We start from the raw sequence: 17192 nt of genomic DNA, 5'->3' as shown, positions 1-17192 counted from the left end.
TGTTACTTACCTTGAGTGTGAAGAGGCTGATTCGGCCAGGCAATTTAAAAAACAGCCCTTCTCCTCCTCTTGAATTGGAATGTAGCATGGCATTGAGGCACGCAAGAGGGGATGTCCCACTGTAAAATACAAAAGGATGGATGAGGATCATATAAATCCATGGGCTTACTAATCAAAGACCCAATCATACTCAGAGAGATCTGGGATAAGAAATGTTATGTGATACCCGAAATAACATCTACAGGGCTTTCCGAGACTATGAACCAAATCCCCAAGAAATTTCAGGAAAACCACAAGTTTTTCAAATTATATTTTAATAAAATTTTAAAACTTACATGTTAATTATACTATCAAAAACAAAACCAAGTTTCCTAACCTCTAAATTTCAACCTACATATGCTCAGAAATTGCCAGATACCATTATCAACACAAAGACCACAGAATCAATGGCACTGTCCCAATAAAACAAGTATACCTTTTGTTTTTTCTGTTAAATATTTTCTAACATGCGCACAAAAGGAACAGTATTTCTTTTCTTTTTTAAAGAGAGAGAATTTTTAATATTTATTTATTTTTTTTTTTTTAGTTTTCGGCAGACACAACATCTTTGTATGTGGTGCTGAGGATCCAACCCGGGTCGCGACGCGCATGCCAGGCAAGCGGGCTACCGCTTGAGCCACATCCCCAGCCCCAGGGAACAGTATTTCATTTGCATTTTCTCTGTTGGGAAGGAGGCGGTTGCATTTTATTCTACATCTACTTAAGAGCAATCATTTAAATTTGTCTGAAAAAGGAAAAGTCAGGCAAATGGATTTAGTACCCAGTAATGCTTAAACATTAAACTAAAAAGAGCACATTAAGTTGTTCCTTGGTCCCTGCCACAACAGTAGTTCACAAAAATAATCACAACTAAGACAGTGGCTACTTACTAAAACTTAAAATAGAAAAACTGTTAAAAATATAAATGCCCGTTAATACAAAGTTTGGGACTAGCACATTAGTGATAGGATCCACCTATTCACCTTGTCATCCCTCTCCCCAGCATGTTAAAAAACAATTAAAAAAAATCTTAAGTAAAGCCTCTTAGTATTTTTCAGAATTTACAGAGGCCCTAATTTACAGTGTTAAAAATAAATTCTATATTTTAAAAAAGCCATTAAAAAACTATTACTTGGGGCTATTTCCTCAGCCATTTAGTGAGACCCTCAGAAACACTCTAACTTGAGTTAGAGTGCTCGCCTAGCACATCTGAGGCCCTGGGTTCAATCCTCAGCATAAAAATAAATAAAAGTATTGTGTCCATCTACAACAAAAAAATATACAAATATTAAAAAAAAAAAGTATTACTTATTCTGTTTTGGAACACACTGGATACTATAAAAATTTTCACCAAAAATCAATCTCTTAAAAGAAACCTGGTGCAGAATCTGAAGCATCAAGTGGGTGTGCTAGCACTTCTGCCTCAAAGAGGAATGGCATGTTGGCAGATCCTTTTGTAACTCCTACACACTATATCTATCTACAAATGACTGAGCTGCTCACTCATCACAAGCCACCTTGACTGCTTCATAATTCCTACAAAAGCAAGAAGCAGAAACAAGTTAAGGTTCTCAATTTCATCTGTACCAAAAGGACTAATTTACCTTCTATAAGCATAGTGGTCCAACAGCAGTGCAGACAGCAGCAAGATGGAAATAGCCAATAAAAACAAAAATAAAGCACAATTATAACACTACACAGTGCATAGGTACAAGTTGAATAAAGGTGACTAGGTAATTCTATTCTTCCCTCCCCACTAAATATCAATTCAAGAGTGTTTTATCTGACAATTGGAAAGGAAGTACCTTTTGAATCTAAAAGGTTAATTCAAGCAGTTAAAGCTTGACCAACAAAAACATCATGTATTTTGAGAACCAAGAAAAAACTGATATGCTCTCCTCCTTCCTCAATTAAAAAAAAAAAAAAAGAGAAAAAAAAGCAGCTGGATGCAGTGGCACAGGCCTATAATCTCAGTGATTCAGGAGGCTGAGGCAGGAAGGTTACAAGTTCAAGACCTCAGCCATTTAGTGAGACCCTCAGAAACTTCATGAGACCCTGTCTCAAAAATTAAAAAGGGTTGGGATGTGGCTCAGTGGTAAAGCACACTTGGTATTCTTCGGTGGGGGGGGGGGGGGGGTTGGGGTAAGGGTAAAGAGAGACGAGGCTCAGAGTCACTGGTCTTCCTGCCTACAGATCGAGTTACTTTTAACTTATTGCTTCTCTATGAAAACTAGATCTTAAGAAATCAAGATCACTCTAAAACTTAATATATTCATATCATAAATAGTTAGAATGAGGGGCAACTAGGGATTCTACGCAAATGAGACCACCTTTGTTTGATCCTAAAGGAAAGAACTAATGCTACAGCATAGAAAGAAGAGTAGTTTAAGACACAGCAGAGTGTATTAGGGCCTGCCCTCTTCTATATTAATGAAACTTACAAAACAATACAAGAGAAATGTGCTCTGACTCCTTCCAGAAAAAGCTCTAGGTCAAGACCTAGGGGAGGGCAAAGGCAGGAAAAGACGCTGTACCCACTCCCACCCTCCACTCAGAGGGTCACAGATAGTTCAACACTACCACCAGACACACAAGCACAGGTGTACAAATGGGTAGACTTACACAGATCACTGCACAACTACAGAAAGACACAAATCCTATGAAACCTTCATGTTAAGCAACAAGAGCAATACAAACCTCATTTCCTTTAGTCCTTCTGCCTCTATGACCTGCAGAATCTGTTTTGGTGTCATTGGAGCATCCGAGTAGTTTTCTAATACCTGAAGAAATATAAATGTCCTGATTTCAGTGTGCAATTTCCATTTATTTCCATTAATCTATATCATGGGCTACAATTCTGCTATGAGGGACCACTAATGACAGTTTATAGTTTTTCCATAGTTAAAATTAATTCAAGGCTGAGGATGCCGCTCAGTGGTAGAGCACTTGCCCAGTATATATGAGGCCCTAAGTTCAATCCCCAGCACAGGAAAAAGAAAAAAAAAAAAAAATTACTTTGGCAATCAAATTACACATATCAACTATACCAAAAGTGGATGAAATGGCCAAATTTTCAATTCTAAGGACATGTATATTCTTTAATTTTGGGGGGTGCTGGGGATTAAACCAAGAGATGCTTTATACTACTGAGCTACATCCCCAGTGCTTTTGATTGTTTGCTTGCTTGTTTGTTTTTTGGAAGACAGGGTTTTGTTAAGTTGTCCAGACTGGCCTTGAACTTAGGATCTTCCTGCCAAAGCCTCCCAAGTAGCTGGGACTACAGGTGTATGCCAATGACCCAGGCTGACACTTATCTTTAACATAGAATGTGAGACCTTAGCAACTTAGATGACTGCTTAATTTGATGCATTAATATGGCTAAACTACACAATAAAAGTCAGAAATTTGTTCAGATTTTCTTTCCCAAGGAAATTTAATAGTACCCATATTTTAAAATGGTGCCACTGAGTTGTGAAATCCTGGTATTAACTAGCCCAGAAGATTTTGCCATTTAACAACATGATGCTGATTCTGTATAAGCAAACAATGAGAAATGGAACATCCCATTTATGTTGGCATCATCTATATACCTAAATTGCTACAGTATTTTTCTTAGTGAAACACTGTAGCTGTCTTGCTTTAAGAAGTTGTTTTAGAAATGTTATTCTTCTAAGCAAAAGGAAAAGGCCATTGCTATCTGTGTACTTCCTCTAAATGTACAGCTGCTGAAGTGACTCCAACCTAACATCTCACAGTCATTTAAACCATTATAACCAAGTATGTTCTGTCATCAATAAAATGTAAATCAACATAGTCTAACTGGACTGCTGCTGAAGGCATTCTTTATGAACCAACAAAAGCTTTTAACACTAACAGAATTCAAAGTTTGGAGAAGCAGACACTAAAATAAAACTATTTCTCATTGTCCCATTCTTAGACTCTATCACTTCAATTTTTAATCTCCTTGGATATTATCTCTCATAGTGTCAATTACTACTTCAATTCTGATAAACTCTGATCCCAGTCTCTAGCCCTGACTTCACCCCAAGCTACAGATTCAGTCTATAAAGAACATGCACTCTTGACTGTCTACTTGTAATTCATCTAATCATAATCCAAATTCATCTCTCCTCCAGACCAACTCTTCCTCTTATGTTCTCTACTTTGGTTGGCAACCTTTCTAATTACAAATTCAGAAAGGCAGGTGTCATCCTTCACTCTCACCTGTCTCCCAGGCTCCACAGTTGCCCAACACAATAAACCTCATCACTAATACCTTTGAGTCCAGTCCTGCTTTCCTCAAATCCTTTCTTATTTGGCTGTCACCCTTCGTTCAACAAATACATGGAATAACTACTTTGTGCCAAGCACAATTCTAGGTATTCATAGTAAACAAGACCAAATTCCTGCTTTGGCAGAACTCACTTGCTGTAGCCTGAGGTCAACCCAACAAAGCAAACCAATCCTCATCACTTTCCTGCTTTAAAATGTTCCAACAAGCCAGGCATGGTGACACATGCCAATAATCCCAGCAACGTGGGAGTCTGAGACAGGAGATTGCAAATTTGAGGCCAAGCTGAGCAACATAGCAAAATCCTATCTCAAAATAAAATTTTAAAAAGATTCGGGGTGAGGATGGGGTTGTGGCTCAGTGGTAGAGCTCACCTAGCACACATGAGACACTGGATTCGATCCTCAGCACCACATAAAAAAATAAAGGTACTGTGTTCACCTACAACTAAAAAATAAAATATTAAAAAAAAAAAAAAGACTGGGGGTGTAGCTCAATGGCAGAATATCCCTGGGCTCAATCAATCCCCAGTACCCCTCACCCCATTTCCCCAAGAAAATCCTTCAATAGCTCTCTAATCACATATAGCAAAGCTGAAGTTTCCAAAGTCCACAAACCCACTAGGAAAGCACAGGCTTTAGAACCAGAAGGCCTGGATTCAAATTCTAGTTTTCGAAACTAAAGCAAGTTACCTATATAACCCAAGCCTAAGTTCCCTCACTTTTGAAAGACACTAATGTCTTCTCTCAAAGTTCAGAGAATGTAATTAAAAGCGCCTATAGTGTCTGGCACAGAGTAGGTGCTCACTAGCCTACCATACAAGGACCTCACAATCTGGTCCCTACCTATTTCTCCATGGGACTGCCACACTGCCAGGCTACAAACTTTGTGTTCTAGTTACTTACTACATATACATCTACCCAATCTCCACACTTTGCAAATACATTCATTGATATATTCTCTCCCTGTTCATCCTCTCTCTGATGGGCCTACCTCTTACTTACCCTTTAATGTTCAGCTCACAAATCATTTTCCTCCAGGAAGACTTCCCTGATCTCTGCCAGGCAAAGTTATATGTTCCTCCCTTTTCAGTGTCCTCACTATCCCATAGTACATATAATTATCTTCCCAACCAGGACACTGGAAAGGAGAATCTAATCATAATTATGCCCAAACAAGACACAGAAATCAGAATATCTGTTTACCATCTTTACATCTCTAACACGTGTCATGCCTACAATTCTGTTCATGTGTCTGAACCTTCACCATCCCCAAAAAGACCAAAAACTTCAATGGCAAGCCTCATCCATGGCTGTATTGCAAAGAACTAAAGTGCCAAAATGAGCAGGGGTGACTTGAACAAACCCACAGTAAACTCTGGGACAAGCTGCTAACGTTCACTATCATAGGATATCATTTCTTTGACACAAATTAAGTTTAAGCAAATTATCATAGGATAATTTTTTTTTTTAAGAACCATGACTCTGAAATTTGGCTGCTTTTTATTTAAATAGCAGTCAGGAAAAGACGGAGAATTTAAACAGGAAGCAAAATCTCTAAAGGGAAGTTACATCAAAAGATACAAAGTATTCACTTTTATTAAAATCCTATATGCCTCCAGCTTTTAGTATAAAAACAATTTAACAGTGTTCTATTGCCAGCCTTTCTATAGTCTGTACCTTTTCTAAAAAGATGGAAAATTAATACCCATCCAACTACCTAAAATCTGCTCCTTATGTCTGGTAAAGACAATCCTGGGGCTGGGGTTGTGGCTCAGTGGTAGAGTGCTCGCCGAGCATGTGTGAGGCACTGGGTTCAATCCTCAGCACCATATATAAATAAAATAAAGGTACTGTGTCCACATACAACTGGGAAAAAAAAAAAAAAAGGCAATACTGTACCTTAAGACCTTTTTTTCTTAAAAAGTATCTACTTCTAAATAACATAATTGACATCTGCAAAAATCAATCTCTTGGAGTTTACTACTCTATTAAAATCCTCCAGATATCTCCTTTCCTCTACACCAAAACAGTTTTTAAAAGCATTCCCACTATCACTCTAGTCACCAATCTGAGTGAGGTCAGGAGCAATCTGAAAATGCCACCCACAAGTACATATGATTGCCATTGCAAGCACTCCAAATTTACTCGCTGTAATAGAATCTGTTCAGTGAAAGCTTGGAAACTCTCCAGCACACAGTATGACAGCATTAAAAAAAAAAAAAAGTGGGGAGGACCCTTAAGAACCGCCCCCCCCACACACACACACCTGTAAACCAGTTCCATCCTGAGAGAGAAAATTCTAAAACAAAAACCACATTTAACAAAAGACAAGAAAATTAAGGATGTGATGGGGCTCAGTGGCAGAGTGCTTGTCTACCATGCACAAAGGGGCAGGGGGATTACACAACACATTCCCACAAGTCCTTTTTCAAATGTTAAAATACACCACAAAGTAATGCCTATTCATATTTTTACTTTTAATGAAGAGCTACAGAAAAAAAAAATGGAGAGAAAGAACTACTTGGATAATCTAGCTGGAAGGTGAATCAATGATAAAACAGACATAGCAACCTAAACACTGAAGTTCAGACTACAATAAATTTAAGAACAGAATAGTGGATCCCAAATTCTAGTCTTTCACCTAGTAAGAACCAACAGAGTTTGAGACAAGTAGACTTCAGAAATCTATCAGGACATAATAACACAGGATTTAAAGGTACTTTCACCTACTTCTAACAAGTAAATTCTGGCAAGCAATACAGGAACTTGGAGAATTTCAATGAACACTCAAGACAACCTCTAGGTTCAGTGCATCTCTCTCCTACTTCCCCTAATTCCTAAATTTGCTTCCAGGTGAAATAAAGAAATACTGCAATTTCTAACATCCTGAAAGTTAGCCAAAGCTTCCAATTTTTACTCAATCAGAAAATCAAAGAGCTTCAAAATCTCCATATTTCACAAGCCAAAACAAGTAAGTAAATTGAAGCACAAAACTTCAACATACAACCAATTATTATTTCTGTTCCCTGGGCCACAACTGCCCAGGAAGATTATCAGGAACACCAGTGAAAATTCTCCAGTAGCCCAAACGGCTCCAGGTCTTGTGAATCAATAACTGAGTTTTACAGGCTCCAAGAAATTAAAAGGTGAACTCTAGATTTGTATCAAATCCCAACACGTATTCATCTTTGTTTTTACACAACACCTCTGAGGCAAAAACTCACTTTCCAGTAAGAGAAAAAATTAGAAGGTTGAACTTCATTCATCATTAAAAGAGAATTATAGCAATTACAAACAAACTACAGGGTGTCAATAGACATACGCTATCTATACCATAACCTTGCTCTGACAGTTCTGAAGAAGTAACATTTTCTGGGAGAAGTACAACCCGTTACTATTGTCATCGGCAACATTTTATAAGAACTTAAAGTGTCTTGGCTTTGCAGTGCAAGTTCAAAAGGAAGCTATTTCACTTATAAGTCCTCTGACGCTTTGAAAACAAAATTCACAAACCCCCTTGGCAAGTAGCTCAAGCACTCAAATTACTCTCTCCTTTGCTAAACCCTCAGTGAACAGTTATCTTCAAACAGAGACACTTTGTCTTTGTCCAACATACATTCTTTACAAAGTGTATTCAGTTCTCTGCGAGACGCCTACCTCCAGACTAGCTTAGAAAGTAACACACTCAAGTCAGTCTTTCTCAAAATGTAGACCCAGGCCACCTGCATTTGAATCACCTGGGAAGCTGGTTAAAACATTACCTGACTCTATCCCAGAATCTTTGACTTGGTAGGTGGTAAGGAGAGCCCTAGGACAAGCATTTTTAACAACCCCCTCAGGTGCCCGCCCACGGGCCCTAAAGTTTGAGAACCACTACCCAGGGTTCAAGGTGAGAGGAAGCACTTGCTTCCCTCCATACACCTGGTTTAGACTGGGAAAGCTCAAAATGCCACTCGCGTCCTTGAAATCGGGGGGCGCTTTCCCACCCCCGGAGTCCAACGCACCACCCCACTACCCCAAGAAGCGAGGGTGGAGCTTCCGACCTTTCCCGGAAACCTAACTCCCGGGGGTGAATGAACGAAGCTTCCCCAGACCCCCCGAGACTGCCAGAGGTGGGGGAGGGGAGGCTGGGGCCCTGACGCCCGAGGGGGTGGAGCCGGCTGCCAGCTCGCCCCTCCGCCGGAATGGGGGGGGTGCAGAAAAAGGCGCCACAGCCGTCCCGGCAGGGGACCTCTCCTCACCCAACGCCTCGGGGGGTTGTCCGGGTCTCCGAGCAAAGAAGGCCCCGCCCCTCCCGCGGTAGGCAGGGCCTCGCCCCTCCCCCCTCCCACGGTGGGGGTGCGCGGCGAGCCCACCCCGGGCCCCCCAGGAGGCCCCTCGGCGGCCCGCCTCACCAGGCGCGCCGCCTCGGCCCACGTGCGCTCCTTCTTCCTCTTCTGTTTGTCCTTCATCCTCCTCCTCCCCGGCGGCAGTGGCTCCACGCGGGACCTCCGAGCAGGGCGGGCTGGGGCGGCGGCGCGGAGCTGGGGCGGCGGCGGCGGCGGCGGCGGGGGGCGCGTGGCGGCGGCGGCGGCGCGCGAGGACTCGGGTGCGGCCGGAGAGGGGGCGGGCGCACTGGGACCGGCTGGCGCGAGACCCGGCGCGAGGGTGGCGGGGGGGAGGGGCGGCGGCGGTTCCACGCGCCCGCGCTGCGTCAGTCGCCCACGGCGGCGGCGGTCCCGCGATCACTAAGGAATGCGGCGGCTCCGCATAACCACGGGGTCAGAGGTCACGGTTCTAGCCTCCGCTTTCGCGTTCTGCTGAGGGACGGAGACAGAACTGATGGCTGGGTAGGATGGCGAGACGCAGTTTTCCTTTCGGCGCCCGGGTGCGTGCGTGTCCACCGTGGGTGTGTGTGAGTGTGTGTGAAGAGTGAGGAGGGGGAGTGTGGGTTTTTTTTTTTTTTTTGAACAAAAACAAACTGAAAGGGCAGCTGGGAATCGTAGTCCGAGCTGCCTCTCCGGCCTCCCCCGCTCCGGAAGAACTTGGCTGCGTGAAGCGCTTGGACTACAATTCCCATAATGCCCCGCAGCCACCTTTTTCGCCCGCCCCTTCCCATCCTCCGTTTCGCGCAGAGCTTAGTAAGGAAAGGAACTGGCCGAAGTCTCGCGAGGTGCGGGAACTGACTGAGGTCTAAGGGATTCTGGGAGGCGTTGCTGGGAAGGGGCGGCGGCTCGGCTCTCTGCCGCACTTAACCCGTGCGGTGCTTCTTTTCTTGGGAGCGCGGGTTGGGTAGGGGCGGGGGGAATCGGTAATTAGTAGCTCGACTCCCGGTTCTCTTTATGACGCCTTAAGCATTTCTCACCTACACTTTTGGTAGGTGACAAGAGGCAGGACTTTCCCTTTTGGTCCTCCCGACATGACTCATTGCTGCATAATAAAAAGACCAAAAAAAACCCCCACATTGATACCAGTAAAACGGTCATCCACGATTGACGGACCTAGACATGTTCCTCTTCCTCCTGTGCTTTCGTGCCACTGTGTATTTGCAGAGGCTGAACCTGCACTACAGACTAGAGCATTTTTGCCACTTCGTGAACTTGGTGATAGAATGACAGGTAAAGAACTTGGACTTTAAGGCCATACTTAATAATGTACCTATGCACCTGAGAGTTTGGAGTTTGGGGGGGGGTTTTGTTGTTTTTTTTTTTTTCTTATTTTTCTTCCGCGTAGGGAATCGAACCCAGAGCCTCGCATGTTCTAGACCAGCAACCTCTGTGTAATTTTAGAGGCTGTATCCTTTAGAGAGCTCAGGCCAGGGAGTCAGATAGACTAGACTGAAATCCTGACTGGGTCACTCCCTGGCTGTCTGCTCAGTCTCTTGACTTCAGCTTTTTATCTCCGCATTTTGGGGATTAAAAATTAACATAAAGCATCTCGAAGATTGGAAGAAAGTGTGAAGGAGGATCTTGACTTTATTAAGTCTGTAAAGTGGCTCCTAGCACATTATATGTTTAATAAATGATACTTGTTATTTTTAAAAAATAGTTGTAGATAAACACCTTTATTTTATTTATTTATCTCTTTATGTAGTGCTGAGGCTGGAACCCAGGGCTTGCTAGGCAAGCACTCTACCACTGAGCAACAACCCGAACCCCATGATAGTTATTATCAGCTGACAGTGTGCAACACTTACCTGAACTCTGCACCTTGGTTGCAGAGCATTAAATGAAATGAGGTTTGGAGTACCCTAGCACAGAAAGGCTTTCTGTGCATGTTTGTTGAATAAATGTTTGGAAATATTTTCTACAATCAGGCCTCAAAAGGATTAATGGCCAGCCTTCTAAAACTACTTTAAAAAAAAAAAAAACCTTTAGTGATCATATTGAAAGGTTTCCCTGGGCCAGGAAACACACCCTGCACTCCCTGGTGTTAGCACAGAGAGAAAGCCAGTACTGAGAGAAGACCATTTACCTGCAGCCCAACCCCTCACACCAAGGAGGCTCAGTGGTTCTACTTCTAATACTGATCACAAAAGACTTTTACATTCAGTGAATGAAATCCTACAAAGTGAATTGACTGCAGAAGATGAAATGACATATTTTTAAATCTTTTCCCTTCTAATTTCAACTCAACATGGGGAGGAGAAACAACCCTCCCCCCAAAGAAATGTTTATTTTTTTCTGAGATGAGGTCTTGCTGTTGCTGCACAGGCTGCCCTCAAACTCTAGATCCCCCTGCTTCAGCCTCCCAGGTAGCTAGGATTACAGGTGTGCGCCATTGCACCTCTGGCTCTGACTTTTTTTTTTTTTAATTAACTATTTTTTTTCAATCCACAACTGACAGCAGTAACCTTTGATAAGACATCTAGTTTGTTGCAAATGTCTGGCATAGCTCTACCTCTCCAGGGCTGCCCTACAAGGAGTAGAGAAGATCACCAGGCTCCATGGTAAGCAGAATACTATCTTCCCTGCACACCCCAGATTGGCCAAGCTCTGGTCCCTAAAACCAGTGAACTGTTTCATTCATGTTCAATGGCAAAGGAGACTTTGCAGGTGGAATTCAGGACCTTAAAAATAGGGAGATCATCATGGATTTTCTGGGTAGGCCCAGTTTAATCAAATGGGCCTTAAAATCAGAAGAGAAAGGCAAAGATGTTTTGGAGAGATTAAGCAAAGAATTAGATTCAAAGTTTGAGAGGAACTCAACTCACTGTTGCTGGCTTTGAAGGTACCTCTAAGCCAGAAATGTAAGCAGCCTCTAGAAGCTGAGAAACAGCCCTGTCAACAGCCAGCAAGGAACCAAGGACCTCAGTCATAGGTACAACCTCATAGATAGGAACTTCAACAACCTGAATGAACTTGGAAGCAGTCTTCAGAAAGGACTGTAGACACTTCATTTCAGCTTTAGACTTGAAGCAAAGAACCAGTTGAACCTTGCTGCATCTAGACTTCTGGCACACAGGAAATGTGAGATATAGTGAATGTTGGTTTAAGCCACTAAATTTGTGGTAACTTCTTAGCTACAAAAGAAGCTAACACAGGCATTGTGGACACTCTTTCATTTCTTTTAGCATATACTGCCTGGCTCGCAGAGTTGGGTCAGACCACGGGGGAATCCAGATGTGAATATTTCAAGGTCTATGCCCTTGCAAAATCAAACAGAAACTAATGATATCATAATTAAGCTTGAAAGAATATGTTTAGAGGACAGTACAAGATATGTGTTGAAAAGTTGGCTTTAGTCATGAAACCTTGAGTAATCGTGATTTTTTTTTAAGGTAAAGAGAGAGTTTATTTTCTTGCCAGAAACACCAAACACATTTTTTGGTGTGTGTTTTTCTTTTTTATCACTGTGTTTTTATTACAGATTATCTTCAGAAGTCAACACAGGTGCCATGGGGCAGTGTAAGATAAATAGGACTGCCATTCAACCCTGCCCAGTTTGGGGATGAGTCACTGTTTTCAGACTTAAAGCAAAGCACACATTCAGGAATCTGAATAACAAACACATCACCAGCAGAAATGCAGGATTCCCCAAAAGGACACTCAACTCTGAGACAATGTGTTACCCCTGGTCTGGACTCTGGCAGGCCTGGGTTTGAACATCATTGCTGTCTTCCTCTAGCTGTGTATGGGTTTGAGCAAGTTATGAAAACTCTCACTGATTCACCATCGTTTGGGCAATAGGGTGTAAAAGGACGAGCCTGGAGACTCTCAGCTACTTGGGAGCAGGGTAAGGTAGGAGAATCCCTCGAGCCCAGGAGTTTAAGATCAGGGCAATATAGCAAAACAAAATAATAAAAAATAGGTTGCTGGGCACTGTGGCACATATTCCCAGCAACTTGGGAGGCTGAGGCAGGAGGAGCACAAGTTTGGAGCCCACCTCAGCAACTTAGCTCAGTGGTTAAGCAACTCTGGGTTCAAGTCCCAGGAAAAAGTAATAGATTATACCACATTTGCTCAACTTCCAACATAGCCTTTGTAGGAGGGATCTCCTGGTCCCTCCTACATTTCTTTCTGTGACCTTTGGTTTTTGACCATGCTCATGCTAGCATCTGCTTGGGTTCATCATCCTGTTCCCCAAATGGGACTTGGCACATGATAAACATCCAAACTGTTGTGTGAATGACCCTATCTCATTATTTCAGAAAATCCATAAGGAATATTTTCCTATTGCATAAGCCCTTGAAAGCATTTAGAATCTGATCAGGCAGAATTGGGAAAGAATATGATAGGATTTCACCCAAAGAGATCTATACAACTTGGAAAGATGATCAGGGATGGTAACTTTATGACCTCACTACTCTTGTTAAGTCACAGAATCTGCCCATGTGACAGGTGAACCTGACTCAACTCACCTACCCTTCACCATCATTTAAATTCTGCCGTTCTGCCCATCGAGGTGGTACACACCTGTAATCCCAGAAACTCAGGAGACTGAGGCAGGAAGATCACAAGTTCAAAGCCAGCTTCAGCAATTTAGAGAGTCCCTGAGCAACTAGTGAGACCCTGTCCCAAGATAAAAAGGACTGAGATGTAGCTCAGTGGTTATGGTGCCCCTGGATTCAATCCCCAGTAATAAATAAATAAATTCTGCTGTTTTTCAGTCTCTTACGTCACTGAAAAAGATGTTTGAATTACCAAAATGTTAATGCTGGTTATCTCTATCTTGTAAGGGTATGGATGATTTTTAGGGTTTTTTTCCCTCCAAAGTATTATATATATTTTTAAAACAATTTTTTTTAATTTCAATCACTAAGCATTTAGATTAAGGTGGCAGATAGGAATTGTATTTTTTCTTCTTTACACTTGTCTTTCATTCAAATCTAGAATGAGTATATAGTACTTTTTATGATGGGAAAATAAAATTTCCAATGCAATATAGGTCAACAGTATGAGAATATCTTTAATAATAAATTCCTCCTGTCAGCCAGGCACAGTGAACACCACTGTAATCCTAGCTATTCAGGAAGCTGAGGAAGGAGGATCCCTAATTCAAGACCGGCCTCAGCAACTTAGCAAGACCCTGTCTCAAAATAAAAAGGACTGGGGATGTTACTCAGTTATAGAAAACTTGCCTAGCATGCTCAAGGCCCTAGGTTCAATTCTTGTATAACAAAATAATAAAAAATAATGTAATTTAAAAAATAAATTCCTCCTTTCATTTTGCTTAAAAAGATTGTGTAGACCCCTTAGGCCTCAAAGGATGAGCTGAGCTAATCTTTACTAAAAATCATGGTAAATGATAGATCCCTATCTGACACTTAAAGGTTTTCAGGTAGAAATTTCATTACTGAGGACCCGTCCCAATTTTTAAACTCTTAATGCCAGAGAGATCTACTGAAATCGACCACAGATCTTCCAGTCTCAATTTATTTCCTCTATTCTTTCCCCTTGAAGAAGGAAAAGAACCTTTAAAGTGTTTTTTAACAACAATGACAAGAGTAGTGGCGCTGAGGTAATGAGATGGGTGAATTATTTCATTTCCAGTTTTCATAATCGAAACGTTAACTTACACCCCACCCCAAGTGGCTTTTCTTCCTCCTCTTCTTTAATGATCCATAATGTCTAAATGTGAAGCTGAGGGCTGTAGAGATAACTCTTCACAGACCTTCATGCTCTAATATCACAACCACCTTTGAGGTGAGTAAACAGGGAGCACCAGTAAATCAAGGGAACGTTTCCAAGGTCACATAATTGGTTGTTGCCTTGGTCAACATTTAAATCCAAAATCACTCATTTCAAATTCTTTTGGAGGCCCTATGGTAGCCAGCCTCCAAAATGGCTCCCAGTGAGTCCCTGCTTCTAGCATTTACGTCCTTTTTCAGTCCCCTTCCACTCTGAAAGGTGCTGAACTGAATAACCAGTAGGATAGAATGGAAATGACCTGACCACATGTGGCTTCTGGGGCTAGGGCAGAAAAGACCTTGCCCTCTGCCTTGTTCTTGGGATCACACCCTCTTATGGAAGCCAGCCACCATGTAACAAGGACCCTGAAGCAGCCTAATGGAGAGGTCCACGTGACTCAGGTCCCAGACAAGTTAAATGACTTCAGCCTTGGCCAACAGTATTCACTACATCCTCATGAAAGACCCTGAGCCAGAATCACACAAAAAGCTGAATTCTAAACCCACAGAAGCTGAGGTAATAAATTGCTTTCAAAATCACTGAGTTTTGAGATAATAGGTTACACACCAACTAATAAAGACATAGTATTTCCTCTTCTCAGTAAAATTTTTTAAAAAATAATGGACCTTCTTTCCAAAAAAAAAAAAAAAAAATCACAAAACTACTTAAATCTATTTGTACAAAGTTCTGTACAATGTTCCAGGGTGTTCCCAGCCCATCTGAAGCAGTATGTAGTAAAAATAATAACAGTAGTTGCAATGTTCCCTTTATCTCTGAGGCCCAGAGAAATAAAACCATTTTTCCAAGGTTGGGAGTGTAACTTCGTGGTAGAGCACTTGCCCAGCATGCACAGGGTCCTGGGTTCCATCCCCAGTACCACAAAAAAGTAAATGAAACCAGTTGTCCCAGTTCCTAGAGCCACTAGATGCCAGAGCCAGGATTCTGACCCAACTAACTTTGCTATCTTCACACTTTGCCGCCTTGGTACCTTGCCTCTGTGGAGCCCAAGGACAGTATTACAGTAACTCTTACCCTTCATTTTCCTTCTGTCTTCTACCCCCTTAATTTTTTTTTTGCACCAGGGATTGAACTCAAGGGCACGTGACTACTGAGCCATATTCCCAGCCCTATTTTGTATTCTATTTAGAGACAGGGTTTCACTGAATTGCTTAGCGCCTCACTGTTGCTGTTGCCGGCTTTGAACTCACCATCCTCCTATCTCAGCCTCCCAAGCCGCTGGGATTATAGGCGTGTCCCCTTAATCTTACAGGTTGCATTTCTCTGGCCCCATTTTAATTTTAATTCCTAAATTAACCATTGTGTGTTAGTTCCCACTGAAGAAAAAAGTCAAAGGACCAATTCTAAGGGTCCCTGGACTAATGGGATCAGAAAGATGGAAACGAGTAAAACTGTGTACATGATTAAGACTTCTAAATCTTGCCTCACATGCACAAGGCCCTGGGTGCAATTCCCAGCACCGCCAAAAAAAAAAAAAAAAAAAAGGGACTTCTAATCTTAAATCCTTTGGATAAGGAAGCAGCAACAAACACTGAAAGGACAGATTTTACAAGGAGGCAATACTTTAACTGGGCCTTGAAAGCCCCAAGGAGAGATGAATGGCTCAGGGAATTTGAGAAGAAGCAACACTGAGTGTGATGGGGTAGTTTTAACGCGTATGAAAGTTCAGGTGTGCTCAGGTGGGAGAGGCCAACAATCCTGTGGAGCAGGAGCAGAAGATAAAACCAGAAATGTGGGCTGGGTGTGTCCCAAGCCAAGAAGGCTTGACTATCTCCTGCAGTAACTCAACAGAGCTCTGACTTGAACTCAGATACTGGCTCTTACCCAACTCTGTGGCCCCAGACCCAGCACCCCCGGACCTGATACAGAGCAGGTGTTCCTCAGAGTTTGTTAAATTGATTCATTCAAGTGGGACTAGGTGCTAAAGTTGGTCTGCAGTGGGGGAGCAAATGCAAGATGAGATTGCAGAGTCACCCATGATGTCTCCTGGAGTGTCACTTCTTCAGCAAGGTTTTGTCTGATGTTCTATGCCCACTAAGCCTTACACATTCCAATTCAGAATACAATGAGGAAAAACATAATTCACTCTTGACATTGATGGTGACTTCAGTGTCTGCCCAAAGTAGACTGTCAGCTAGCTGAGGTCAGAGACTGCTGGTTTAGTTGCTGTCCTGCCCTTCATCCTGGAAGAGGGGCTCCTCTATCTCAGAAAACAGCAGAAATACTGCATGGAACACCTCCTTTCATTGGCACTGATAACCTCCTACTGGGATCTGAGCCCTGGGGACTTTCAACCCAATTAGACATAATTCCTGCATTACATGGATGGATTACAAGTAATGGCAAGCTGATGCAGTAGTGCCTGTACAGAGAGAAGCCTGCATTGTTTTCAGCAGAGAGAAGGGATGTCTCAGGGCTGACATGAGCTGGGGGATATATTATTTTCCTATTATTATTATTATACTTATAACTATAAGTTAACAATTATGGTTAATTTGAGTACAAAATATATGCTCAAGAATTAATAACTTTCTTGCCAGGCACAGTGGCACATACCTTAATCCCATTAGCTCAGGAGGCTGAGGCAGAAGAATCGCAAGTTCAAAGCCAGCCTCAGCAACTTAGCAAAACCAAAACCATGTTTCTAAGTAAAATACAAAACAGAGGGCTGGGTTTCTGGCTCAGTGATAGAGAGCACTTACCTAGCATGTGTGAGGTACTGGGTTCGATTCT

General features: G+C 42.3%; 1 protein-coding gene across 4 annotated transcripts in view; it reads right to left on the bottom strand.

Annotated features, from left to right (window-relative positions):
- Positions 1-8881, bottom strand: part of Asxl1 (ASXL transcriptional regulator 1) — a 74844-nt gene extending 65963 nt beyond the window's left edge. For 2 of the 4 annotated variants that reach the window (XM_046433237.2, XM_058575553.1), the window contains exons 1-3: positions 8727-8881; positions 2737-2819; positions 11-119 (exon numbers count right to left, since the gene is read on the bottom strand). In XM_046433237.2, the coding sequence (XP_046289193.1) occupies positions 11-119; positions 2737-2819; positions 8727-8783 (249 nt within the window). In that variant the 5' untranslated portion in view covers positions 8784-8881. Of the gene's footprint in view, positions 1-10; positions 120-2736; positions 2820-5334; positions 5748-8726 lie in introns of those variants that run through there. The other 2 variants (XM_058575552.1, XM_046433239.2) reach the window with 2 other exon arrangements.
- Between the last annotated feature and the right edge of the window lie 8311 nt (positions 8882-17192).

Source organism: Marmota monax, unplaced genomic scaffold, assembly GCF_021218885.2.
Source record: "Marmota monax isolate L192 unplaced genomic scaffold, Marmota_monax_Labrador192_F-V1.1 WCK01_AAM20220418_F8-fsc00014, whole genome shotgun sequence".
NCBI lineage: Eukaryota > Metazoa > Chordata > Mammalia > Rodentia > Sciuridae > Marmota > Marmota monax.
This window is presented reverse-complemented; position numbering and strand designations above follow the sequence as displayed.